At 53.5% G+C, this 26,410-nt stretch overlaps 7 protein-coding genes across 7 annotated transcripts; 2 read left to right on the top strand and 5 right to left on the bottom strand.

Moving 5' to 3' along the window:
* Positions 1-2,675: 2,675 nt before the first annotated feature.
* On the top strand, positions 2,676-4,486 carry MAM_05403 (NADPH oxidase; the record flags this gene model as incomplete). Its single annotated transcript, XM_040824201.1, has 3 exons — positions 2,676-2,791; positions 2,862-4,345; positions 4,410-4,486. The coding sequence occupies 3 exons, from the start codon at positions 2,676-2,678 to the stop codon at positions 4,484-4,486; spliced, it is 1,677 nt and encodes a 558-aa protein (XP_040677913.1).
* Positions 4,487-5,463: 977 nt separating this feature from the next.
* Positions 5,464-9,784, bottom strand: MAM_05404 (ATPase-like, ATP-binding domain protein; the record flags this gene model as incomplete). Its single annotated transcript, XM_040824202.1, has 4 exons — positions 5,464-6,244; positions 6,340-7,492; positions 7,581-7,913; positions 7,981-9,784. The coding sequence occupies 4 exons, from the start codon at positions 9,782-9,784 to the stop codon at positions 5,464-5,466; spliced, it is 4,071 nt and encodes a 1,356-aa protein (XP_040677914.1).
* A 4,309-nt stretch (positions 9,785-14,093) lies between these two features.
* MAM_05405 (zinc ion binding protein) lies at positions 14,094-15,529 on the bottom strand (the record flags this gene model as incomplete). Its single annotated transcript, XM_040824203.1, has 2 exons — positions 14,094-15,244; positions 15,292-15,529. The coding sequence occupies 2 exons, from the start codon at positions 15,527-15,529 to the stop codon at positions 14,094-14,096; spliced, it is 1,389 nt and encodes a 462-aa protein (XP_040677915.1).
* Positions 15,530-16,178: 649 nt separating this feature from the next.
* MAM_05406 (amidase protein) lies at positions 16,179-18,090 on the bottom strand (the record flags this gene model as incomplete). Its single annotated transcript, XM_040824204.1, has 3 exons — positions 16,179-16,439; positions 16,496-17,879; positions 18,056-18,090. The coding sequence occupies 3 exons, from the start codon at positions 18,088-18,090 to the stop codon at positions 16,179-16,181; spliced, it is 1,680 nt and encodes a 559-aa protein (XP_040677916.1).
* A 1,173-nt stretch (positions 18,091-19,263) lies between these two features.
* Positions 19,264-20,920, top strand: MAM_05407 (uncharacterized protein; the record flags this gene model as incomplete). Its single annotated transcript, XM_040824205.1, has 3 exons — positions 19,264-19,299; positions 19,386-19,895; positions 19,958-20,920. The coding sequence occupies 3 exons, from the start codon at positions 19,264-19,266 to the stop codon at positions 20,918-20,920; spliced, it is 1,509 nt and encodes a 502-aa protein (XP_040677917.1).
* A 289-nt stretch (positions 20,921-21,209) lies between these two features.
* Positions 21,210-22,049, bottom strand: MAM_05408 (Zinc finger CCCH type domain containing protein; the record flags this gene model as incomplete). The annotated part of the gene is made up of 1 exon (XM_040824206.1): positions 21,210-22,049. One exon carries the CDS (start codon positions 22,047-22,049, stop codon positions 21,210-21,212), a length of 840 nt encoding a protein of 279 aa, XP_040677918.1.
* Positions 22,050-22,746: 697 nt separating this feature from the next.
* On the bottom strand, positions 22,747-24,166 carry MAM_05409 (uncharacterized protein; the record flags this gene model as incomplete). Its single annotated transcript, XM_040824207.1, has 5 exons — positions 22,747-23,200; positions 23,271-23,475; positions 23,546-23,563; positions 23,635-23,704; positions 23,804-24,166. The coding sequence occupies 5 exons, from the start codon at positions 24,164-24,166 to the stop codon at positions 22,747-22,749; spliced, it is 1,110 nt and encodes a 369-aa protein (XP_040677919.1).
* Between the last annotated feature and the right edge of the window lie 2,244 nt (positions 24,167-26,410).

Below are 26,410 nucleotides of genomic sequence, written 5' to 3' on the forward strand. Positions count from 1 at the left end.
TTCTATCATTTGCTGTCTGCATGTAGCTGGGTTGCGTGAATAGAGGAAGAGCAAGTCGCGACGTATCTTGGCAAAGACGAGACGAGAAGGGCCAAAAGCAACGGGAACCACGCACGGTGGCGTCGATGATGTCTCGACGACGGCGCGCGCTCCGTCGTCGTCTGGCGTGTTTGAGTCGTGGGCCCTGCGAACCGTCTGGTCCAGCCGCGGACAATTGTCCGACCGTCAATGAGCGATGAGGACACCTTTGACGGCATTGCACCGAGTTCCAGGCATGAAAACTTGCAAGTCTAGGGCTAGGGCGGCTTGTCCTGGATTTGCCGCTACAGCCATGAGCAAGTCATGTGTGTGCCAGGGCCATGTGTAATGTGATATGTGTCGATTGACGTAACCTGAAGCAGTGTGCCCACGAGATTGCCCCCGCTTGTAGCAATATGCTTAATGGTATACATATATGATGGTAAGAAGCTAAGCATTCAAATAGCCATGGGGGTTGCCTGCCATGTTTTGAGCCTCAGACGTGACGCGTCGCACTGATCTGACGCATCAGGCACTTGGCATCTTCGCTCGGCCCATGTCGTCCGAACACGCGGGCTTTGTCCGTGACGCATCTGTAAAGGAGACACGCCCTCTCCGCCGCGTCGGCTTGGGTCTGGCACGTTGGGCTGAGCCCTGACCACGAGAACCAGACTGGACCGACCGTGGGGGCGGTCGTCTCATCTCCTGTGTGTAGTTTCATCACTCTTCGCCATGAAACGACCAGGGATCCGGAGCTGCCATCAGCGACAGCATGCGATGAAGGCAATCGAGCCAAGACGTGAAGATGCCGACCGCTTGGTCCAGCAAGATGATCCGGACTTACTTCAGGATTCTGAGAGACCCAGCATTTTGACTCTAGAGCGGTTGTGGGCTTTTGCGACGGGGGCCATATTTATTTATGCCTCGCTCCTTCCTTGAATGTCCACGGAAACGCCGGGTCATCGGGTGGCCGAATATTGCAATACTGAATATTGACGCATTGAGGTATCGGCGTATTGGAGTGAATACTGATGCGAAAGCCAACCCCTCTTGTGGCAACCTCAACGCCTGTCAGAACAATCTCAAGGCTTGCTCGCCATGGAACCCTCCCTCGTACCAACCCAATCACGGAGTCGTCCGGCTGCTCCTTTGACGGGTTCGAACCCTTGGCGATACGTAATAAGTGGTGGTTACTTGCCAGTACGTACTTGCCTACCCCATGCCGGCTTTGGCTGATTGTTCAAGGTGGACGGACTCAGTTCAACGTCGAGGCCGTTGCCGTCGACACCCTGGCCGGCCCCCGTTTGTGAATTGTCGCACAAGTCTTGTTCGTGTCTGTGCCTACCAATCCCAGTCACCCAATCACCCAGTCGCTCGGCAGCTGGGCAGAGTCACCTTGCATCCGTCCGAGGCCATGTCCAACATCTCGTTGGCTCAGCCCGCATCTCTAAGCGCCAAGCACAGTGGCCCTTCTGCCGCCGCCGATGGCCTAATTATTCGACCACCGGCGTCCCGAGTCGAGCCAAATGACCTGTCGAGAGGTCGAGACCCATATTCTCCAGGCGGCATACTCCTCCTTCACGTTGGTTGCCCATTGCAGCAGGACCAGGCCGGCGGAGCGGACGGGCGCCGTGCTGTGCTCGGTATTAAAATACCATTGAATCTTGCAGCACCACCTGGCCATCTTATTTTCCATCCTCGGCGCTTGAGTGATTTCCTCTCAAAAAGTACCAGGGCTCCAAGAGCCTCGCTTGCTCTACGTACTCGACATAGCACCAGTCGTCGTCACTAGTGTCAACCAACCCAACCCCGTCTCACCACCTCCAAAACACCCGCGAGTTCCAACGACACAACGTTGCAAGTTTCGGAGCCAGCCTCACGCACTGGCTGTCGCACGTCTCCGTCACTCTGCCCTTCTGTCTTTGAAATCTCGGCCAAGTGACAGGATTCATCCGGCTTCCGAACCTCTGCAGTGCCTGATAGACGACTCGGAGTCGTGCTAGAGCTTCTCGAGTTTCCCAGCCGCCTTTTCTCTTCTCTCCCCATGATTGATCCTGCCAGCTTGCTCATAGAAGCGATTGCCCGAGAAACCCGAGAGTTTCATAGTCAATCAGAGGTAGCATATCTGACTGCTCTTTCTCAGACGTAACGGACAGCTGTCGGTTCCGTGACCGCCGGATCCCCCTTTCACCTACGACTTGGCTTTCTCGTTCCGCTACTTTTCCCAATAATTGTTGCTGTCATCGCTTATCAACTTGATTTAACAGTCTTGGCTCCTGTTTCTCCCAATACCGGATTGCCAATTCTCCTCGTCCCGACCCGGGTTTGGACTTCTTTTCCACATCCTTTCGCTACCGCTGGTTCAGATCGCTCGTCTCGCTGCGTTTTGTTCGTGCTTGACTGTGTCTGTATTCTTTCCTCGGCTTTCGTCTACTGGACCAGCATCAGGAGTTGGCGCGTGAGGGCGGCGAATAGCGTGGTCGTCTTGGACGTGATATATCTGGACAATAAGGAGCTGTGTCCTCGGCTCTGGATGGGCCGACCAACTTTGGGGAAAGCCTGGACAGAAATACTCTTATGATATTTGTTACCCAATGTACAGCTCTGTCGCCGGTCGATATTGAAATTTACCCTCCCAGATCGGCACATTATTCACCATGACGCCGCCACAATTTGGAAACCGCGAGCTGATTCGCAAACAGTTCACTGCTCAGAAGATGACGTTCCACATCCTCTTTTGGGCATTTCACTTTGGCATCTTTGCTTATGGATGGTAGGGAAATGGCTTCAAATGCCAATCCTACGCTCTTTCTTGTTGTTTGGTCTAATTCCTCGCGATATAGGTACAAACAAGCTGCCGATGCTCGACTCGCCGGCCTGAACACCTTGAAGTACTCTGTCTGGATCTCTCGCGGAGCCGGGTTGGTGCTTAGTGTTGACGGAATGCTAATTCTTCTGCCTGTTTGCCGCACTCTTATGCGCTGGCTTCGGCCCAAAATTCACTTCCTACCTCTCGACGAGAATCTTTGGTTTCATAGACAGCTAGCCTATGCTTTGCTGGTCTTTACCACTTTCCACGTCGCCGCCCACTACGTCAACTTCTTCAACGTCGAGCAGACACAGATCCGTCCCGTTAGCGCTCTCCAAATCCACTACGCCCAGGCAGGCGGCATTACTGGCCATGTCATGTTGCTGTGTATGCTTCTCATGTACACGACTGCTCATTCTCGTATCCGCCAGCAGTCATTCGAAACCTTCTGGTATACTCACCATCTTTTCATTCCCTTTCTGCTGGCTCTGTACACACACACCGTGGGATGCTTTGTGCGTGATTCGGTCGATGCCTTTTCACCATTCGCCGGAGACGCATACTGGACGCACTGCATCGGTTACCTTGGTTGGCGTTGGGAGTTGTGGACTGGTGGCTTCTACCTAATTGAGCGTCTTTACCGTGAAATCCGGGCTCGTCGGGAGACTCAAATCACCAGGGTCATTCGCCACCCTTACGACGTCGTTGAACTTCAGTTCAACAAGCCATCGTTCAGGTACAAGGCCGGCCAGTGGCTCTTCATTCAGGTTCCGTCCATCTCAAAGTACCAGTGGCATCCATTCACCATCACGTCCTGCCCCTTCGATTCATACGTGTCTATCCACGTGAGACAAGTTGGAGACTTCACTCGAGCTTTGGGTGACGCAACCGGTGCTGGTAGTGCCCAAAACAAACTCTACGAGGAGATCGACCCCATGGGCATGTACGAGGTTGCTCTGCAGAACGGACAGAAGATGCCCGGCCTGCGAATCGACGGACCCTACGGAGCACCCGCCGAAGACGTCTTCGACAACGAAATCGCCGTGTTGATTGGTACCGGCATCGGTGTCACTCCCTGGGCGGCCATCTTGAAAAACATCTGGCACCTTCGAAACTCTCCCAACCCCCCTGCTCGACTTCGCCGTGTCGAGTTCATATGGGTTTGCAAGGACACTGGCTCGTTCGAGTGGTTTCAGACACTGCTGTCGTCGCTGGAAGAGCAGTCCAACGAGGCTGCCCGCATCCCTGGAAGCTCGGGGGTTGAGTTCCTCAAGATTCACACCTATCTCACCCAGAAGCTCGACATGGACACGACGCAAAACATCGTCCTCAACAGCGTCGGCGCCGACACGGACCCGCTCACCGAACTCAAGTCACGGACGCACTTTGGTCGTCCTGATTTCAAGAGGCTTTTCAGCACTATGCGAGATGGTATTCTCAACAGGACATACCTGAGCGGTCTGGAGGGAAACCTGCGGACTACAGTGGGCGTCTATTTCTGTGGTCCCTCCGCGGCTGGTAAGTTGGATCCCGACCTCGTGCTGATTGATCCCCAAGTCAAATGTCTGACGTGGCTTCTCAGCTCGTGGTATCAAGTCGGCCTGCAAGGCTGCCACCGCACGAGAGGTCAACTTTAGGTTCTGGAAGGAGCATTTCTGAGTGTGGCACTTGAGAACGTTTATCTCTGTTGGTTTAATGCAGGCGGGGTTTTGCACACATGGGGGAGTACAAGTTGGGTAGCAGCGTATATGAATTGCATTTTTAAGTCATGGAAAAGGAGGAGTTTCGGGAAGTGAGGCATCCATCTCACAGCGCGTCCTGAATACTGCCGCAGTCCTTTCCCGTCTTTGTTGGACCTTTGCGCTCGGCAAAAGTTTCCAGTCCAATGCCAGTTTGCACTGAGCAACGTGCTCCTCAAACCAGACTCGTGTTCGTCGGTAAAACCCAACCCGGCAAGAGGCACGTCTATCGCCACCGGCCATATGTACAGCCAACTTTTGGGTATAGATAGATGTGTGCACAACATGTGTATAAAAGGAAAAGGAAAAAAAAACCGCTTGAACAAAAACCATACACCCGCAATCATGTCAGATTGACTTGAAATATTCCGCGCCGAGCGTCTCTCCCATTCCATGCCGTGTGCCCTAGTTCAGGATTTTTCCAAGAAACACCCCCCGCCTTCAGAATTCTTTCCTAAACCGGCCACGGCCATGGTGCAAATGTCTCGCAATTTCTAAAGCAATCTAGTGGCTTTTCATCTGTTTTTGTAATCCGTGTTCCCGATGCGATGCGTGTATCATGGTCGTGTTTGCGTCTACGGTCATTCCAGTTGACGCTCGTTGAAAGTGTTGCATGAACAACCCAACCCCTCCCCCCCCCCTGCGCGGGGCAAATTGCCTTCACGCAACGAATAATTTTTTGTTCATGGCAGTTCGTCATGTCGTGTCTCTCAAGAAGTCCATGTGTTCCTCGGCAGAACGCAACGACCGGCGATGAGAGATGACTCGTTGCACCATCTGTCCGTTTGGAATGTGGAAGGGTGATTTCGTCTCTCTCGCGTCCAAGGCAGTCGGCAGAGCGCCGTGACGTCCAAGGCTTTCTTTCAATAGCAGGGTGTGGTGTCTCTCAAGAGTTCACTATCTGCCCAGACGGCTTGTCTCGCTTTTCAGCCTCTTCATGTTCTCCTCTGTCAACGCCTCTCCAGAGCTGGATCCCGGAAAGGACGGAGTGCGGTAGAAGCATGGACCACCCGCGGCGTCAATCAACTTATTCTCTTGGAGCATGCTGGACAATTCCTTGTCGCCTTCCTGGTGTCTCAGCTGTACGTTCAACCTAGGTGCGGCAGGAGAATCGAATGGCGATGGTTCAGCTTGGCCGTTTGCTGCGTTCAAAGGTCTTGGCGTAATGGGACTGCCATGACGTTCGTCTCGAGCCCTTCTCTCGGACTCGGTTGCTTGTTCTCCAAGTCCAACGTGAGGAACCCCTGCATTGTCGCAATGTTCGCTGATCTGGGAGCACTCTGAAGACTCTACGGCTGCCGATACTTCGCGTCGCGACAGACACCACCGTATGAGCATCCTCTCAAGTATTTTCATGGTTACCGGCTTAGCCAGGTAGTCGTCCATGCCGGCTCTATTGCACTTCTCGCGGTCGCCATGGATGGCAGACGCTGTCATGGCCACAATTGGGACATCCTGCAGCAACGTATTGTATGGAGTGTGGTGTCGCAAGAGGTGCGTGCACTTGTATCCGTCGATGATTGGCATTTGCACATCCATGAGTATCATGTCTGGCTTGATGTTTTGGCCTCGAGAAGTGGCCATGAGGTACTCCAGGGCCTCTTTGCCATTCCACGCCGCAGTGACCTGAAACCCAAGTTTCTGTATTGTCTTGATGGCAATCATTTGATTTACGGGACTGGCACGGGTCATCAGTATTTTTTTTTTTTACCATTTTTCCAATTTTGAACTCCTTCACTTGCGATGGCGCGAACAACAGAGAGTGAGACTTACTTGTCTTCAACGACCAGAATATGCGTCTTTGCACGCTCGGTTCGAGGCATGTCTTGGTCGACGCAGGGAGGCGTGCGTACGGAGAGGCCTCGACGAGGTATGGAAGAAGAGATTCCCGCGCCTTCAGAGCCCGTAGATGTGCCCGCAACCTGGTCATATTCGGAGCTGTTACATGACAAGCTCAGATCAGATTGCAATCGATCTGGAATGGCCCCGCTCTGGACTGGGTGAGTTTGTCTCGGCCCGTGAGGCTTGTTGAACGGAATCCAAAATGCAGCCTTTGTTCCGCCACCAACGCTTGATTCCAATAAGATCCGTCCATTCATCAAGTCCAAGAGGTTCTTGCAGATCGTGAGACCCAGTCCGGTGCCACCAAATCGTCGAGCCGTGGAAGCATCACCTTGGCTGAAAGGCTGGAAAAGCCTCCTGCGCACGTTTTCTTGAATCCCAATGCCGGTATCTTCAACGACGAACTTGATGTTGATCGAGTCGGCCGTCTCAGACTCCGTGGTGACGGAAAATCTCACATAACCTTGGTTTGTGAATTTGATACTGTTGGTCAGTAGGTTTGTGATGATTTGCCGTACGCGTCCGGGGTCACCAATAACAACCATGTCATTTTCGATATCGCTCCCAATGTCCGACTGGAAATCGAGATTCTTTCGCTCCACGGCAAACCTGAGCATTCGCACAACTTCCTTGACGACCAGAGACAGGGAGAATTGGACTTCCTCGACATCCATCCGACCAGACTCCACTTTGGAAAAGTCGAGAATATCGTTGATGACCGTTAACAGAGACGTGGCTGAGCTCTGAATATTGTCGAGATAGTCCTGTTGCTCCTCATCCAAGTCCATGTCGCTTAGCAGCTCCGCCATGCCAAGAACGCCTGTAATTGGGGTCCGGATTTCGTGGGACATGTTGGCTAGAAATTGACTCTTCAATCGGTTGGCTTCCTTCGCGGCGGCCTCATTCGCCACCGCTTTTCGCTTCTCCCGGGACTGTTTCAACAAGGCCTCTTCCCGGTCGCGCAGTTCTGTAACGTCCATAATAACACCAATGACCCCTTCTATGGTACTATCACTTGTCGTCTTGCCGTCATTAGTCTTTTTGCCATACATCGGAAGAAACCGAGTTCGGTACCAGCGGTCATCTAATGACAAATTCTTGTTCAGCCTTGGCCATCATCATAATTTGGATATTCACTTCCACAGATAGGAATCTCATCTTCACGTGCTCACCTAGGCCGTGTTCTTTGACGTCTTCGGTGGTGCGTCCTTGCAGTATGTCCTCGATGGGCTGCAGAAAGTCAAGTTGCTCGCCTTCCGGAAGCTTATCTACAAGTCGATTGAAGACGGTGTACATGTTCTGTCCGATATACCACCGACTCGCGTCGTGAAAGTCTTCATATGTGTGGTTCCATATCAATGCCCCCTCGAGCATATTTACGCGGCGATTTGGGTCGACAGTGAAGATCGTGACCTGAGAGTGGGCAATGACGCTAAGGAGCTGTTGGCGAGTTCGCTTGGCATTGAATTTGGTTTCAATGCTCTCGTGAACGTCGGTACATGTGCCTGTATGCTCTTGATCAGCATGGTTTCCCACTCACCCCACGACTAGATGCTGCTGCAATCGCCTTACCGAACCATTTCTCAATATCACCAGTGTCTTTGTTTCTCACCGCCAAGGCGCGACCCAAAAACCATCTCCACTCGCCTTCTTTACTTCGACAACGATATTCCATGACAAACGGTTCGCCAGTCTCCAACGACCGCTCCCATCGAGCTAGTGCTTCCTGTCTGTCATCAGGGTGAAAGGGCATCTGCCATTCGACACCGAGACACTCCTCCGGCGCTAGGCCAGTATACGAATACCACCGCGTGTTGAAGAAATCGTAAAGCCCATCTGGGGATGCTGTCCAAACCAACTGCGGCATCGTGTCGCAAATAAGCTTGAAGCGCTCGTCATCTCGCTCTTTGATTTGAGTGATTTGCTCCGTTATAACCGTAACGTCTCGGCCCGTGACGACCGCTGCTAAGAATTCCCCAGTGACATCGTCACGAATTGCTTCGCCAAGCACATCGTGCACGAGCTTCTTGCCGTCACGATCGAACAGCCCAACGCGCATCGTCGTGAATGGGCGTTCTGTGCGAAGGAGAACAGAGATTGGGTATTCAGAAACGTCCAACTTTCTTGCAAAGGTCTCATCCCATACCTCCCACTTTCCCAAAAGATCGAGGCCATCGGCACAGTTATCTAGATCCGCATCCCAGGACAACAGCAGCCTCGCGGCTTTGTTGGGGAAGATGACGCTACCATCTTTCCATATGGCCAGGATGGGCATCTGGGTGTTGTCAAGCAGGGCATCCTTCATAAGGGTTATCTTTTGCAATAGGGATGGGGTGCTTGAATGCGAGGCAAGCGACGGAGGGCCCATGGGAGGAAATGGGCTTGATGACATGGTGACGATGCCTGGGCTGTAGAAGCAAGGCGAGTTCGAGTCGCGGCTTGAGGCAACCGACGACGGGGAGGAGACAGCAATGGTTCGTCGATCAGCAGCCTCCAGGACACTCGGCTTTGCGACGAGTTTCTTAGCATTGGACGGCGAGGACGCGGCAGAGTTGGTGTTCGTGAAAGTCAGGGTGAAGAAGGTTTGCTTATCCTCAATCTCCCAAACAGTCACAATCATTTTAGCAAAGGCTTGGTATTCGGATGCCTTGGCCTTGTACCGGCTGTCGTAGGTGGTCCTATTCATGTCCTTTCTGCTGACTACGACTTCGAGAACGGCATCCTGCGAAGGCACAGCCACGGATCGACGGCGAGGCTGGGGGACAGCCGGCGATGAACCTAGTGTAGGAGTAGCACCACCGGGGTTTGCTTGAGGGAATTGAGGTTGCTGTGCTTCCGACGCTCGGGGACGAACACCAACCTCCCGCACCAAACTATCCAGAAAAGACTCCCAGGTTATCCAAACCGGGCGACCATCCTGCAGCATGTCAATTCCAATTTGCGACAAGGTTTGACCTCGAAGACGCTCAAGCACGGCGGCGGCATCATCTTGTGGCGTGGACTCGGATGTTAAGCCCATCATGCGGCTCATGGCCTCGTTTGCTAAAACCACAGTCTTCAGGTTGTTGAGGACAATGACCGGTACCGGCAGATACTGCATTGCGGAAAATGCCACTTGGCCGGGAGTGACGGTGGGAATAGGAAGCCGCAGAGGGCTTTGCGATCTCAATCGCTCCCCCTGATGTGCGAGTCCGAGGGGGTTCCGGAGGAATCGGTGGCCCTCGGTCAGACGAGGAGTTTCATCGTGATGAGTCGGCGTAGCGTTCAGTGCTTCCAAGGCAGGTTGCTTTGGGTCACGGTCATTGCGAGGGCCTGCGAGCTCGTGTGGTTGTGAGGCTTGGTCGTCCTCTGCCAAATTCAAATTCTCGGAAGCCATCATGTCGCACGCCAACGTTAGCTAGCACATGGGAGATGGAGCGACTCCGGGACGGTCCGCGACCGCCCTCGATCCGGGAAGCAAAAATGTCCCCTCGGGCACGGCAGTAGCAAATCTTGAAACCGGGTCGTGTTTTGATATTGCTGGGCTGGCTGGGCTGGCTGGTGCAGCGGGTCAGAGATGCTCCAGGTTGTCGTTGGCAGTACGGATGGAGGTGGTATTGTCATGAAGTCATTGGACGGCTGCTTCTGGAATGTCGGCGATGTGAACGTCATCTGGCCCTCCGAGAAAAGGGTTGAGGAAGCGTCTAGACGAGACCGGGATGGCAAATGGAAGAAACCATGACGTAGAATCAAAGCCGAGTCGCTAGTGTCGATGATGAAAGAAAGGCGGAGCGGAAGCAAGAGTGGTTTCTGGATTCTGAACGACAGGAGCATTGTCCATGCGTTTCCAGACACCAGCCGAACTCTGCATTAGCAGCACGGTAGTATTCTCGACGAGATGGGAGCGAGCGTCGAGCGACCGGGATCCTGGACGGCTCTGGGATGGCTTGCGCTTGTATGCAGTACGTATGTACCACCACCGGCGGCGGCTGAGACCTGGTCCGTGGACCAGCACGGCGAAGAAGATGGAGGAGTGGGGGGGAGTGGAGGATCTGGCGGAGATGGAGGATGGCGAGGGGGGGGAGGGGTGACGGCAAAGACGGTCTGGTCACTGGCGTGCCAAGAGGACGAAGACGAAGGCGGCGGCGACGACGACGACGACGACGACGAAAGACGTGCATGAGATGGAGATCAGAGATGAGGCGACGCGGGCTGATTGGTGGGCGTCCCGAGCTTAATATTAAAGCTTTAATGTTGCGACGCCCAGGTGCCACCAGCCGTCTTTTCTTTTGCAAGGCTTTGCTGGCAGCTGGCAGGTGCAGACCGGAATCAAAAAGTGACAACAGACGACAGGCGACAGGCGACAGGCGACAGACGACAGACGACAGACGACAGACGACAGGCAACAGGCAACAGACGACAGGCAACAGGCAACAGGCAACAGGCATCAAGACAGCAAGACAGAAAGACAGCAAGACAGCAAGACAGCAAGACAGCAAGACAGCAAGACAGCAAGACAGCAAGACAGCAAGACAGCAAGACAGCAAGACAGCAAGACAGCAAGACAGCAAGACAGCAAGACAGCAAGACAGCAAGACAGCAAGACAGCAAGACAGCAAGACAGCAAGACAGCAAGACAGCAAGACAGCAAGACAGCAAGACAGCAAGACAGCAAGACAGCACACAAGCACGCAACGGACGAGCACACAAGCACAGGACAGACAAACAGACCTCCAGCAGCGGGACCCCAAGCAAACCAGCGACTTCAGTCGACAGTCAAAGAAGAATTGGCCAACAAGCGCCGGGAGTGCCCATCGGAAATGCTCAAGCCGATCATGTCAGCCGACTAGGTCTCGATCCAGACCAAACTTTTGATGCCAAAGAGCACGTAGTTGTCCAAGGTCACGACAACCGACCTGGCGAGACCCCGACTTGGCGGTCTCGACGGGGCCGAGCTCTCGGCCATGAGGTCGGACAAACCTGCAGTTGACTCCGTACTTTTCCACACGGTCGACGGGAGGACCGTCGACGGGAGGACCTACTTACTACTTACAGTGCCTGTGCCCTTCTTGTTCCTTGCCTCCTTGGAGAGAAGGACCCCTTCCGTCTCGCCAATGCATCAGCAACACACGAGCCCAGACATGACCATAGGCCGACACACACAACCTGAGCCTCGATGGAATTTACCATCCAGCACCAACGAACGCACACGCCCTCTCCTATAATTATAGTTTGCACGAATCTTTATTGGACACCGTGGCTCTGTCCCGACTCCCGAGTTTCAGATGGCAGATGGCAGACCCTAGACCCCATGTCCCAGGTCCCAGGTCCCAAACTTGTCCATGTACGCACCCCAGCTTCAAAGTCTGTCTGCGGGCCACGGCCGATTTTCCGATTTGTGATGCAGGGCCTTGTCCCAAGCTGGACAACGGTCCAGAAGGGTCGATAAAAAGGCCTTGCTGGGTGGCTGCATGAAAGCGCTATTGTGAGTCTTCCAGCAAGCGGCCTCATGGCGTCCGCAACTGATCCAAATCGCGACACAGGGTGCCGGCATGAACCACACTCGACGAAAGAGTCCAGCAAGGGGGAGGACCCTGCAAATACAGCTACTACTACGCAGCTACATGCAGAGGCCGGCGGGCGACATGCTGAACCTATCGAGGTCATGGCCATACGGATTCGATGCCACCAAGTCAACAATCCATACCTCTACACTTGGGCGCAGGCTCCGTCTGGGATGGGCCCGGCAGCCATTGTTTGAATGAAGAGAAGACACATTCTCCCAATGCCGGGCGTGGCTGAAACTAGCGTGCGGAAAGCATCCGTCCAGCCACCACCACCATTTCGACAATCCGCCCTGCTGGCCTTGCGCCCAGGCACAAGTGGGAACCGTTTCCAGGGCCGGCAGGTTGGGGGCAGCACGACCGTACCGGAGTGCGACGAGCCGAAATCGCTCGCAGCATAACCCAGCATAGTTTGCCTCGGACCTCTTCTTTACTCCGTACAATGCAGACATCTTGGCAACCGTGTCACGTCGGCCAAGCGTTGCCTTTCGGGGCTTGTTGCAGCTAGCCATGCATACATACTCCGTACATGGACGAGAAAAAAACACCAACGCCAGTAAAAGTGCGCCAAAAAAGCCTGACAAGTAATCTGAGACTCTGAGACTGTTGTTGCCTTTGCCGGGGGGGCAAACCAAGGGGGGGCAAGAGTCCAGACCAGCTTGTATCTACGTACGCGCCCGACTCCTTGACCACATTCTGGCCGTTTCAATTCAGGCGTCAACCTGTCCCTGATTCCGACTTCTATTTATGTGTGCATTTCAGCGCACGATCCACGGCAAATTTTTCTCCTCCGTCATGGCGCAGCACCTGGATTCGGGCCCTGGTGGCTTTGAAGTGCTCCTGGATGAGCGTACGGCCCATGTACGTACGGAGTAACCGAGTACGGAGGAGGTGCTGCTCGTACTCTGCCGCACAAGATTCCTTTTCGGCTCGCATCAAGTTGATTGCCTGCGCGCCTGTGCTGTATGTAGCCTGTGCGCGGCTGGGGCTGGGTCTGGGCCCTTTCCGCCAAGGCGAAGCCATGCACAGATGAATGCGAGCGACGAGCTGTCGGCCGGCCATTCGGTCAGTCAGTCAGTCAGTCATTCCCGAGTCCCGAGTCCCGAGTCCCGACGACGCACGCGATTAAACTCGAGTCTTCATGAACCAACATCATCTGGTCGCTCCCCAACCCGTGAGCCCCCAAAAAAGAACCTCATTACTCTGTACTACAGTAAACTATGTCTATAACGATCCTGTGTTATAGCGAAATTCGGGTTTTTACGATAATTCACAGTCATCTAAGGTTTTTCCCTAGTAAATCGTTAATAGTCGCGTTACTAACAATATCCGTTGACTTTTTGCTTAGTCTTAGTCACTATACATTTTATCGTTATAAGGCCCCACTTTTAAGGGCTGGGACTTCTTATAGTGGGGCTGGATCTCCTTATAGTAGGGCTAAATTTTGCTGCTTTCTCTTAATATGTACTTTATAATATCCTTAAGTGTAATTCCCTAGTAAATGCAATAAAAAGTACAAGCCCCACAAAAGTCGCACCTTAACGATAGTCGCTATATGACGATGAAAAAAGCCTCACGAAGGATATCGTTATAGACCTGGTTTACTGTACTACTATCAATTACGACCCCTGCCAGCCAGTGGGTGGCACGGCATTCAAGTCCACGGTCCAGGGTCCCCCCCTCTCCCTTTCCTCTTTTGCCATCCACCAGCCGATCTTGTCCGCTTCCAATCGGCATTTTTCCTCGTCTTCTGGCCTTGCATCACCCACCACCACCACCACCACCACCACCAGTCTTTGTTTCTGAGGAAGCGACCTTCCACTTCAAGTCGTGCCAAGACTCGTGCCCTACACAAGACGAGGCTTTCTGTCAACTCTACGCCTCTCTCTTGCGCATCGCACCAGTTCAGTAGTTACTTGGGCATACAGGCACAATCCCGCGCCAAAGCGATGTAATGTAACTTGACGTAACGAATGGCGGATTTCCCCTTCCTAGAAGAAAAGAAAATCCGCTATAACCAACCGTCTCACACGTGTCGCTCTGTCCTGACACAATTACATGTATACGTCTATCTGCTCGTTTGCTGTACACCGAGCTGTATGAACACGCCATCCGTCATGTACGCATCCATCACAAAACGCCCTACTTGGAGCTTTCCTTCATCTTGCCACACAGAGAGCACGTCCACCACTGTCGTTCCATGGCTGTCCCACAGAAGGTGCATATCCAGACCCAGGGCGCTTCTGGGGTGGTCGAGGGTGAGGCTGCAGCGTCGTGGGTCCGCGTCCTTACGGCCGTATTTTCCTGATGCCTTTTCGTTTTCGGCGCCCCATGTCCCGTCAAGTCTATCGTGGTCGAATCCGACATCATACTCGTCTCCTTTTTCCGAGGCTCGCTTAGTATGGGCTCCACAGAATTGGTCATCTTGACTTGTTGGCTCCGTTGCGACCCGCAGGCCTCACAGCAGAGATACTGTGGCGGGTTGTGCAACGTGCAAAGTTCGCAGACCCAAAACCCCGGGTCCCTACGGTTCCCATAATCCGTGTTGCCTTGATCTCGGTCCTTCGGCTCTCGGGCGGTCGACGCTTGAGCGGCAGCGACAGCACGCGAAGCTTGATCACGTTCGCCAGTCGCTCCCCGCGTGAGAGGCCCGCGTGCGCGTGGTCCTTCTGGGCGGTCAGGCGACGGCCGTACGTACGATTGTCCATGTTTCGCCTTCTCCTCTTCCTGGACAAGTTCCCATAGGGCCTGGGCAATGGCGATTTCGTTGGCCTCGTCCTCTTCGGCTTGTGTTTGGAAGCCGTTCCTGGTGGCCGCGTCGGCGATTTCGACAATTTCCCCATCATTATACCGCCCGCTGCCACAGCCCTTGAGGACGGCGTTTCGCTTCTCAGCAGCACTCGCAATGACCTGTCGGATATCCTGGCCGGGCCGAGGCCCATGTCCACCCAGTCTTTGGCCGGACCCAATGGCCTGTGATGCGCGGATGCGCCGCTTCTCGGCTGCCTCTCGGGCGAGACGGCGTGCCTCCCGGTCTGGCATGCTCGCTCCCCCCAGCCGGCGTCCCTTGCCGAGGAATCCCTCGCCCGTGTATCCCTTCATCATCAGGCCCTGGCACTCGTCGCGCAGCTGGTCCCAGAGAGCGTGGAACTGCTGGTTGTGCGGGCCATGAACAATGTGCGCCAGCTCGTGGAGCATCGTGTCCAGCACGTTCTCAAACGGGAGGAACTGGCTCTTGTCTCCTGGATATCGCAGTCGAAGTAATATCTTGGCTCCTCTGTTAACATTCAAACCTGTCCGTGCAAATCTTTCATCAGTCCCATGTCCTCTGTATAGATACCTAGGTAGCGAGGGACCCAAGTAAATGGCTGGTGCACAGCGTGGTAGTCAAGCAAGGTACCTAGCAAGTTGGTCTCGTTGGGGTAAAACTCGGCCAACTGGCCGACTTTCCATCCGCGAGCCCTCATAATCGGCTTCACTTGCGAAGCAATCTTCTTCAAAGCATGCAGGGCGTCGCTTGCCCGCGGCTCCCTTGCCAGGTGCACGTAGGAGCCTACCAGGCCCTCGTGTTCAGGCATCTTTGTCAACGACGGTCGATGCCCGCCGCTCCGCTGCACTGATGTTCTGTGCACGTTTGGGCCGAGAACGCAAGGAGGGGAGAAGTGAGATTTGCATGTTAGAGACGGGCGCCGGCCAGGCCACGCGTTGATGCGTGGACGCGTAAGGCCGCAATGCCTTGTGGCGGCGAATGGTGAGTTGAATAAGCTATTTGGTGTGAATGCTGCTTGAGTGGGTGCCTCAAGTTGTGCGTGAGTGGCTCTGGAAGTTTCGGCGGGAATGACTAATCACCACATCCTTGTAGGGTCTGGACTCTGCAGTGTGCACTATGTGTGCTTCTCAATTGTCCCTCTACATGTAGCGATGCACATCATCTTGGCCAATATCTAGAATTTCCTTGAATAGTTCTTTTCTATCCTTCTAGTCTGGTGGCAGGTTCATTCGCATGGGCCCTGCAGGTGCTTTATTTCAAACATGGCCATTGCGCTGCATGGTTGTTGCCATGTAGGTGATCGTCTCTGCGGCCGTTGCATTGCTTTATGAGATAGAACGACGCAAACATTTCCAAGTTACTAGAGCCAAGAGTCCCAGACTCATCCATCTTTCGTCAGCAGAAAAGGGAAAGAGAAAATAAAACACGGAGCCGTCCCACTCGCGTCACTAGGCAAGTCAATCAACCTCCAGTAACTTGAACTTGTCGTCCCCGAGAGCATCCTCTACGCGCTCCATCAAAGTGAGAACCTTCTCTTCTTCTAACCTCCTTCCAATGACCTGGACGCCGACAGGGAGCCCATGCATGTCGTTCGCGTCATACAGCTTGTAAGCACCGCGGGCAATGCCGTTCAGCTTGCGAATGTTGAAGCCTGCGGGCAGTTGGTCCTTGGCCTTATCTACATGTGTGACGGGGATAACGCCGGCACTATAGTCGAGCTAGTCATATCTTGTTAGCGACCGTGTCAATCGTTCGCGGCTATATCTTTGCTTACCAAATTGAACATAAACGTATAACCGCAACTGCTGACAGCATCATGCATACCGTCATGAGGAAGGGCAGGTGTGGCATTGGGTGGCGCGATGATAAAATCCAGGTTGGTTGCTTGCCAGTATTCCCACCACTTTCTCTTGTAAGCTTCTCTGCGCCCAATGAGCGCCCAGTATTCCGCAGTGGTAGTGTGATGCCAGTCACGAAGCAGACCAGCCCACGGTATATCGCGGCGGATGTATCGAACCCAGAGGTAGTACAAGTACTTGACGGGTCTAGGAAGCTTCGCGTAGAATCGCATCTGAGCTACACCTCGGTCGTTCCACTCGCCAGTCCTGAAGAATCCGCCAACGGTATCAAGACCGTCGGCACATAGGAGACGGGAAGCCAGATATAGCGCTTCATAGGGCTCGGGCGGGTTCATTTCGACGATCTCGTGGCCTGCTCGACGAAGAGCAGCCTCGGTCATCTCCAAAGCCCGGTTGCAAGCCGGGCTGGGGTCAACAACGCCGTCTGTTCGCAAAACGCCGACTCGCATAACCTTCTTCTTTCTGTACTCTTCGACAACATCTGCTCTCCAAGGGATAGGGTGACAGGAGTAATCGTAGTTAAATGTGCCCTTTTCGAGGACAGCGCGTGTAAAGTAGAAGAGATCATTCAGTGTCCGTGCCATTGGGCTGTATACGGCGGGAATGCCGTCCTGCCCGGGCATGCTGGTGGTCATGCCAAGCTTGGGCCATCGACCAGTCGAGCACTTGAGAGAGTAGATACCAGAGAAATGCGCGGGACATCGGACACTGCCAGCAACATCACTACCAATACCAATTCGGCCACCCAGAGCAAGAAGGGCACCCTCGCCGCCAGTAGAGCCACCTGGAGTGTACTTGCTGTTGTAAGGATTGGTAGAACGACCCCACAGATCGTTGGAGGACTCGAAGCTAAGGAGTGTGATGGGGATGTTGGTCTTGATATAGGGAACAGCTCCAAGCTCCTTCAACAGCTTGACAGTAACACCATCTTCAGTCTTGGGCTTGTGAACATTACATGTCACGCCGACGGAGCTATCATAGTCCTTCACATCAATGGTGTCCTTCAAGCTGACGGGGATGCCAGCAAGAGGACCCTTGAGGTTGATGGAACCGTCCTTGATCCACTTTTCCGCATCCTCAATGAGAACTTCAGTAGCACAGTTGGTCTTTTCATGGGCTTTTAACGCGACCTTTCCATAGGTCCGAAGGAGGTCCGCAGCCCTGCTCGGATCCTCGTGTACTTGTTGGACAAGCTCCTCAATGGGCTTGTTGATGATCTCCCGGTCCAATGGACTAAAGGGAGCATGGTAGGCAGTCAGGGCGCGAATACGACGCACACGCTCATCCTGCTTGAACCGGCTATGATGTGTCAATGTGGATTCAACAGAAGTCGGGCGTTGGGAGAGTCCAGAGAGATGGGAATTGGTGACGAGGGGTCAAGTTAACGGCCTGGCCAGCGTTGACCAACAACAGCAACAGCGGTGCGTATGTGTTGAGGGGAGAAAGGGCGCTCGAACAACATGATGAGCACTTACCAATCACGGCGGTGCTGCAGGTAATCTAGAAGCATGGTTTGAGAGTGAGAGTAAGCAGCCCAGCCAGACTCGGCAGGCTGTTGGATGCTGTTGGACGGTGATATTGAAGGAGGGAAGTCGAGGGTCACCAAGGCTCAAGTCCAGTGGGTGGTCGGGATGTGCAAGTTGTAAGTGATGGCAAGTGGGCAAGTCACGAGGGCGGAGAGCCCGGAAAGGAAATACGCACGCGCACCAGCCAGGGAAGGGAAGAGGAGGCTGGAGGCAGGAACGACCGCCCCGGGAACAGAACCCGTCGATAACCGGCCACTTCACGGTGGGATGATCCCAGTGGTCAGAATGCGCCGCCAATTTGTCGCCGTCGTTGACAAGAACAAAAGCCTCTCCAGGCTCCAGCACAGCACCAGCGGGCAGCCATGCGGGGATCTACGGGGGTTCTCAGCGCAAGATTAACACGGCTTTGTCTGGGTTGGGCTGGGGCTCCGATGTAGCTCTGGGCCTCTGGCTCTTGCTGCAGTCGCCGCCTTCCGTCCGACCCCGGACATTGATTGAATGCTCCATTCCTCCTCCGATGGCCGCTCCGATGTTCCTGAGTGGAGGCCACTCGCATGTTTGGTCACTCATCAGCCTCAACCTTTAATTAACATGTGCATGGCCATGATGATGCGACCAAAGGGCGTGCCGTATCCTGTCTATATTTACGGTTGACATCAATTGCTAGTCCCTGAATTTTACTCATTTCTTGCGTCAGCTGAAGCAATGCCAAGTGAGAGCTGTTTGTAAACTCCACTTCGTCAGCTTTTGTCGTCTGGAAAGGCGCCCAGTCGTCCGGGACCGAGTCTTCTCGCCATCAGTTCCTGGAAAGGCTCAAGAACACCCAGGTAGCTGTCACTCTGGGTTTTCCGTGAGATCGCGCGCCGACATGCTCAAGAGTTTCCCTTCCCTTTCCAGCCAATCACGGAAGGGGCGGTCACATCAATACAAACATGTACCTATTTACCAGCCTGTCTTATCTATGGCTAGCAGGTACCTAGTAGGTATTCATGCCCCCCCCCCGGCATCCCTGCAAAAGGCACACGGCATTTGCGGAAGCGCAACACCTGTTTCTCCACAGCAACAAGGAGACAAAGTCCAGACTCCAAAGCAATTGTTTGGCCATGTTAACCCGACGACGTCTCGTTGCCTTCATGTCATAACGCGCATATTCCATCATGTCTGCCGACGACCAGCAGTTTTTTCATGTCGTGGTAAGCTCACTCCGTCATGCTCTTGCCGATCTCATCCGTTGCCGTCTCCCCCGTTGCTGACTCAAGCTGTCCCTGCCGGACGACAGCTCGCGCACATTCCGCCCCAGCTCAAGCAATACTCCAACCACGTTGCCGAATACATAGATGAAAACGTCGATCAAGCCGCCAGGATCCTTCGCGAGACACTTTCACAAGCAACATGGCTGCCAGACTACGCCAGACCGACTCCCCCCGCGAAACCCGCTGCCACCGTCGTCTCCATGTCGCGGTTTGAAAACGTTCAGCATTGGGTGTCACGGCATAAGATACTGACGACTCTCATCGTCCTCACTTGCGGTACAGTCATTTTCAAAGGATACCAGACAAGTAGGTCTATGAGAAAAACGAGAAGGGCCAAACGAGCGAGAAATGGCGGCCGTACAGAGGTGGTTGTTATCGCAGGATCTCCAACCCTGCCCCTGACCAAGTCTTTGTCTCTGGACATGGAAAGACGCGGCTTCATTGTCTACATTGTATGCAACGCCGCCGAGGATGAGGGTATGGTGCACGCCTTGTCCAGACCGGACATTCGACCCCTCAGAATCGATACGACTGATGTAAGTGGCATTACTCCCCCATGTCTGCCGTCGCAAAAATCGGTGTTGATTGATTTCGTCAGCCCCCTCAAGCCGGCGCCGCCATCGAACGCTTCGCAGCCTTTTTGCAATCTCCTCAATCCCCCGGGCCTCACATCAAACCGAATAGCTTGACTCTGAAGTCCGTCATCCTAATCCCCAGTCTACACTACCAAACGTCTCCCATCGCCACCATCCCGCCATCGAGCTTCGCCCATCTATTCAACACACATCTGCTTCAACCAATCCTCACAATACAGTCCTTCCTTCCACTGCTTGCATCACGTCTGCAGCCAGTGGGCGAGAAATGGGTCCCTCCAAAGGTCCTCGTCTTCACGCCCTCCATCATTTCCTCAATCAACCCGCCATTCCACGCCCCTGAAGCGACCGTGTGCTCCGCCCTTTCAGCCTTTACCGAAGTTTTGACAGCCGAGCTTCGACCCCTCGATATCCCGGTGACGCACATGCAGCTCGGCACCTTTGACTTTTCCAGCTTCGTGCCCTCGCGGGCGGCCATCTCCAACCAAGGGCTGATCTCTGCAGGAAGCCCCCAAGAACCCCTGAGCTGGCCCGATGGCGCACGACACGTCTACGGACGCAATTTCGTCGCTCAAACCAGCTCCGCCATCTCTGGAGGTCGAATCCGCGGCTTGGAAGGCAGCTCCCTCCGCCGACTCCACAATGCCGTGTTTGATGTCATGGATGGTTCCGTGACCAGAGACACGGTCCGTATCGGCCTCGGATCCAGTGTATACGGCTTTGTTGGGCGATGGGTCCCCCGCAGTCTTGTTTCTTGGATGATGGGCATCCGGAAGGTGGACGAGCTGTCGACCTGGAAGAGTAGTTCCTACGACGGCTCGGAGCTCGAAGAAAGCGAGGATGGCGAGGGGGCGACGACTTCTTCAAACGAATTCATTGCGGTTCCCTCTGAGCGCAATGTATGGAGTGCTGACGCGACCGATAGTAGTCTCTTGGTGCCTCCAGTGACGAGTTCTCCCCGAGCGTGATGCAAAGAATGAGAACTGGAGATTGATATACTGCCAAATCACATGTATCTTATGACCACTCAGGAATAAGTCGTAAACGAATATACAAAATATGTGTCTACTTTTTTTTTGAGCGAATCTACAACAGTCACAGACTCACAGGCCGCTCTGACTCGTCATTTGATTTGATTCCATTGCTCCTTTAAACCTAGGGTATCAAGTCCCAAAGAAACGGCCAAGTTTTTTTGTACAAAAGTCGACGCAAAGCATCAAGTAGCGTTGCATCCTCCGGACCTTGTCTCGACGGCAATCAATGGCCCCTTCCTCTGAACCTGCCGCCTCGTCCGCCTCTCCATTTCCCACCGCCTCTGAATCTGCCGCCATGCCTCCCATCGTCCCTATCCCGATCGCGGTCGCGGTCGCGGTCCCTATCCCTATCCCTGTCGCGGTCGCCGCGTCCCAGCCCCTCTCTCGCCGTCCTCTCGCCATCGTCGTCGCCCCTCGTCACCCCGTCCACGTGGCCATCCTCATCCTCCTTCCTGTCCGTCTTGACCGTCGGCCTGTCCAGGTCCTTGCTCCACTTGGGGTGCGCAGCCTTGCAGCTCGGGCCGTCGGGACAAAAGCCCGCCAGGTAGAAGGCGCACAGCTTCCTCCGGACGTGCTTCTTGGAGCACAGCGGCCCGAGGGGGCAGAAGCCCATGTCGTAGTGCGGGCAGGGCGGCAGCCTCGACGACGGGTCGACGTGCAGGTACAGGCACTCCTCGCCGTTGGAGCAGTACCCGTTCCTCATGAAGAAGTTGCACTCGGGCATCTTGCGCAGGTTGTACTCGTGCAGGAACTCGCAGTGCTCGCCCTTCTTGCAGAGCCCGCGCAGCCAGTGCTTGCACACGAGCGAGTTGAGGCCGCCCGTTGCCTGTGCCGTCTTGGAGTCCTGGACGTGCCGCTCGGTGCAGCGCGTCCCGTTGGGGCAGCTGCCGCTCTGGTAGGCTTTGCATACCGGCCGGTCGAGCGGGAGGCCGACCTGGTATGTGGCGCGGAGGAAGGGCGAGAAGCGGAAGTTGTACGTTTGCGACGAGTGGTTGAGGATGGAGGACGCTGCTGTCGCCGCTGCCGTTGCCGTCGCCGTTGCCGTCGCCGTCGCCGTCGCCATGCTGGCGGGGTCTTCTAGAGTGTTGGGGCTCTCAACTGCGGCTTTCTCGAGCTGCTTGCGAGGTGAGGCGACGTGAGGCGACGTACTTCAGTTTGCGGGGGAGATGGTGTGATCATTGATGTTCCATCTTGATGGGCGGAAGTTGCTACGTGATGCTTTCGAGATTTGAAAAGTTGGTGGAGCTGACCCTGGGAGGCGCTGAGGGGTGCTTTGTCATCCATCCGCCACGCGCCCTTGGACACAACTCTGGATCCGATCTTGGATCACTCGACCAGATTCTGAATAAAAACATGTCGCTTTTTCCATAGTCGGGTAAATTATTAGAAGACAGGATTGTTTTCTTTCTTTTTTTTCTTCTCCTCGCACTAGTTGCTGATAACTGCATTCCCGTCGCACCCATGTCAAATATTAACGCCCGACTCAGCCATTTCCATCACCAAAAAAAAAAAAAACAGGAAAGACATTAAGCCTATTAAAAAGCGGCGACCTCGCAAGATGCTTAGTACCAAAGAAAAGTAAACGCGTCAATAAATAAACAGGCAAATCCAACAAAGGCCCAGTAAAAATAGCATTAGTAGTAATCACAACAAGTCTTTGTACAGCGCTACTTCTCTTGCGTCGCCTTTCCTGAAAGGGCCTGGCTATCCTTCTATTCGTAAAGTCAGTCACCCGTTACTGAAAAGAAGGCGAGGCTGACTCAAAGATTCTCCTTCTTCTGCCCGTAACAAGTGACAAACTTCATATAACGGTGTATTCTTCGATCATTCAGGCTTCGTTTCACTTGTGTGACTAGAGCTCGGCGGTCTTCTGAAGATATTCCCAGGGCTGCCAGGGGCTTGGCTGCGAGAGCACCAAGCGAATCCAATATGACCGCCCTTGTGAACATGCCAACAGTTTTCAGGTGTTTATCTCGTGGCCAGGCGGCGATGGGCACTTTCTTCGTGATGACGTGGATATTTGTGAAGCCGGCGCCAACAAGTGTCTCCTCCAAATTCAGCGCTCTCAGAGGCTCGCCCCCAAAGGTCCTCAGACCTTGTGTCGAGGCGTCGAAAAATATTCGTAATGGGTCTTCTTCGCTCATTGTCCCGTCGTCACATAAAATTTGAGGGATGAATTCGTGAAATTCTACCCATCCGCCATCTCGCACATGTCTGCCACGCGATTAGCCGTACACTCCTCGGCTAGTATCTGAAAAAAAAAAATAAATAAATAAAAACGTACGGATAAGTTCTCTTCAACATTCTGTCCAGGTCTCGTAGAGTGCCAGCCATGCCGCGAAAATGTACCATGTCAAAGTTGGAGCCATGGAGCCAATCAGGCTCTTCGCAATCGTCCACGTACATTCGCACGTTTACAGGTACCCATTTCGGCTGTATGGGGGATAGATCGGTTCCAACGACACTTGCACTTGGGTACTGGTCGGCAACTAGAACGAGTTAGAAGCTCTGAATCGTCGAGCTGGAATGTCCTCCACAAAGCTTGTTGTTCCAGCTTACCGTCTATGGCCCAGGTACCTGGGAAAATTTGTTAGCGCCGTAGTCAACTGGATCGGTATTCCTCCGTGACAAAAGGGGGGGGGAAATACCGGTTCCTGTTCCAATATCAATGATTTTGTGCGGAAACTTGCCGATGTCGGAGTAAAAAAGTCGTCCACCCTAGGTAGCTATTAGTCTTCGGAATTTGATGTTTTGGTAGGGGAAAACAAATGTGCCTCAAATGCTGACTCGTATGCCAAACAAGACCCAGGTACATACAGTAAGTTCCAGCATCAAAGCATGGTTTGTTTCCTCGCGTCGCTGCTCCAAGTCATCGTTGGGCAACGGGTAGCGGCCCTTACGGAAACCGTGGTAGCGTCGACCATATGCTACCTCATCCTCGTACGCGCTTGGCGTCACTGAAGTGGAGCATCCGCACGAGATTTCTGAGTTGACGCCGTCGCCATCGCCAATACCATCTCCATCGAGAGAAAACCGTTCGAAATCATCGTCGACATCGTCGTGACCATACTCGCTAGGAGAGGTTGCGATGTCCAGATCCGGCGACGTCGAGATTATCGAGTAGGTACTATCGTCATCGGCGTCGCCGTGGTCGTAATCAGGTAGTGTTGGAAGAGACATTGATCGGCCTGGCGGGCGACAGATATCGCCATGGCATGGCGGTTGACGAGGACGAAGGGGGAGCTTGCTGTAGAGAGAAGGTGTTGACGAGCTGGCGCACATGGGGAGTGGGACCTCATCGGCCGCCTCCCTCCATACAGACTTGGTGTTTGGCTGATGCTCCATACCTTAGGTACCTAGGTACCTAATAGTCAAGTACTGAAGTACCTTGAGTAGGCAGATAGGTACCTTAGACCTACCGAGAAGCACGGAGTACGGAGTTGTAGCACATGATAAGTTATTATTATGTACTTAAGTACTTGGTTAATATTCGAGGACGCGCATTGGCCAAACCTGCATGCTCACCCACACTTACGACAACAGGTCCGAATATTGTCGCCAACAACCAAACAGCCCATCAGCACAATGGAGGAACGTCATCCTTTTACTCAACTCGCCCAGACACGCAGGCGCCGGAGCCGCAGTCTCCAGCCAGCATCGACCATCGCCAACACTTCTTTTCTTTCAATGGCATGAGCGTTTGCTGCTAGTGTTTCTAGTGGCGCGCTACACCGCCGACAAACCCATCAAATGAGAGTTGCATCGCGCGCCGCTACCCGTCCTGGCCGTCCCTTAAGACAGACTAGCTTGAGTGATTGTGAAATTATCCCGGCCATCATAGCGACTGGCCACCCCATTTTCTAGACATGCACAGCTTCAAGCGGGCCGGAATTCTACCGTGGACATCTGTACAGTACCGCCCGGGTCCTCGACAAGATTCTTGTGCGGCGTCTTGCCATGCTTGACAAAACTTGTGCCTCTCTCGATTCCTTGTAACTGATCTATGCTTTCTCTGTTGGAATAGGACCAGTCAGCTGGACAAAAATGCCCAAGACGTCATACCCCGCAAGTACACGCTCCTGAAACAAGGGATCTTGTGGTCACGTCTTGCGTCTTGATCCCGAAGCCATCTTCAGCTTCAACAGGTCGCATGTGAATGCTCGGGTGCTTCGATTTAACTTCCATAGTAAACTGGGCTCACACAGAACGCCAGTCGAGTTGCTACTACAACTTATTATCACCCTTCCAATCCACAGTGGCTTTCAGATGAAACTGTTTGAAGCCGTTGCAGGTCAAGTAAACGTCAACTTCAGCCATCCAACGTGCGTTACCTTCTTTCAGGATAATCTAGTCGATTTTTCCCAAAGCTCAGGGCTCTTGTGTCCGTCCGCACGTACGCACGCATACGTGCATACGTGCGCAAATCTTCAACAGCCCCTAAGTGCCGAGTGGTAAGCCAATCAATGTCAGATGAGAGCACTGACACCACCTCGTACTACCATAACTCGGAAGGTCTTAAATGCCGTCCAATGGCCGAAAGCGTGGAAAAAGAAAGGGCATAGGTATCGTCTTGGCCAAATATCTATGGTTCAACACAACCAGCCTCGTGGTCTTTCCTCGTCTGGTAGGTTAGGTCGGCATTTCCTAGTGACAGCTCGTCCACCAAACTCATTCATTGATTGTCAACTTCAATGGGATAGAATGACTGCGTTCGGTGACTCAGCACGTAAATGGCCTGCCTGAGCTATCCACTGATTTGAATTTCATGTACCTATTTGTAATGCTCTCGTCGTTGTTGTTTGAAGAGTCGGACAGAGTTCAGAGAAGGAAATGCCATAATAAAAGGAGCTGCTTTTTGACTCAGTCCGTAGTCAACTAATCTAGTGCCAATTAGCTCTTGATTGATTCACCGCCTGGCCAATGTACACGCTTGTATGGTGTCGTCATGCACCTGTGCTGCCAGATCTGATGTGTCTGGCTTCAAGCTAAAGATATTGATCGTCTTATCGCTCTGCTGTAGACTGCTGTAGGTCTTATTGCACAATACCAACCGAGTCATTTACAATTTCGGTGCCTCTTGCCTTGAGGCAGCCAGATGACGCCTATCTGGAACTGGTCATTGATATGGTGTCTGCTGGCGAGTTTAAGCAGCACACGAAATCACAGATGAGGAAATTTGAGGAGACAAAACGAAACAAAGAAACAAAGAAAGGGCAATGTGAGAGACGGACAGAAAAGCGTCCCACTTGACATGACGCTAGGAAATAATAATGATTTGAGATGACGAAAGTGAAGAAAGCTAGATGGCCGAAATCCGATGGCTGCCTGACGATCCGAGGCAGGAGCTGTGCAGCGATGCCAAGTAGGGCATGAACTGGAACGGCTGGAACGGCTGGGAAGGAACCAGAGTTGGTTTCAAATCGA

This window comes from Metarhizium album (assembly GCF_000804445.1).
Source record: "Metarhizium album ARSEF 1941 chromosome Unknown scaffold_13, whole genome shotgun sequence".
NCBI lineage: Eukaryota > Fungi > Ascomycota > Sordariomycetes > Hypocreales > Clavicipitaceae > Metarhizium > Metarhizium album.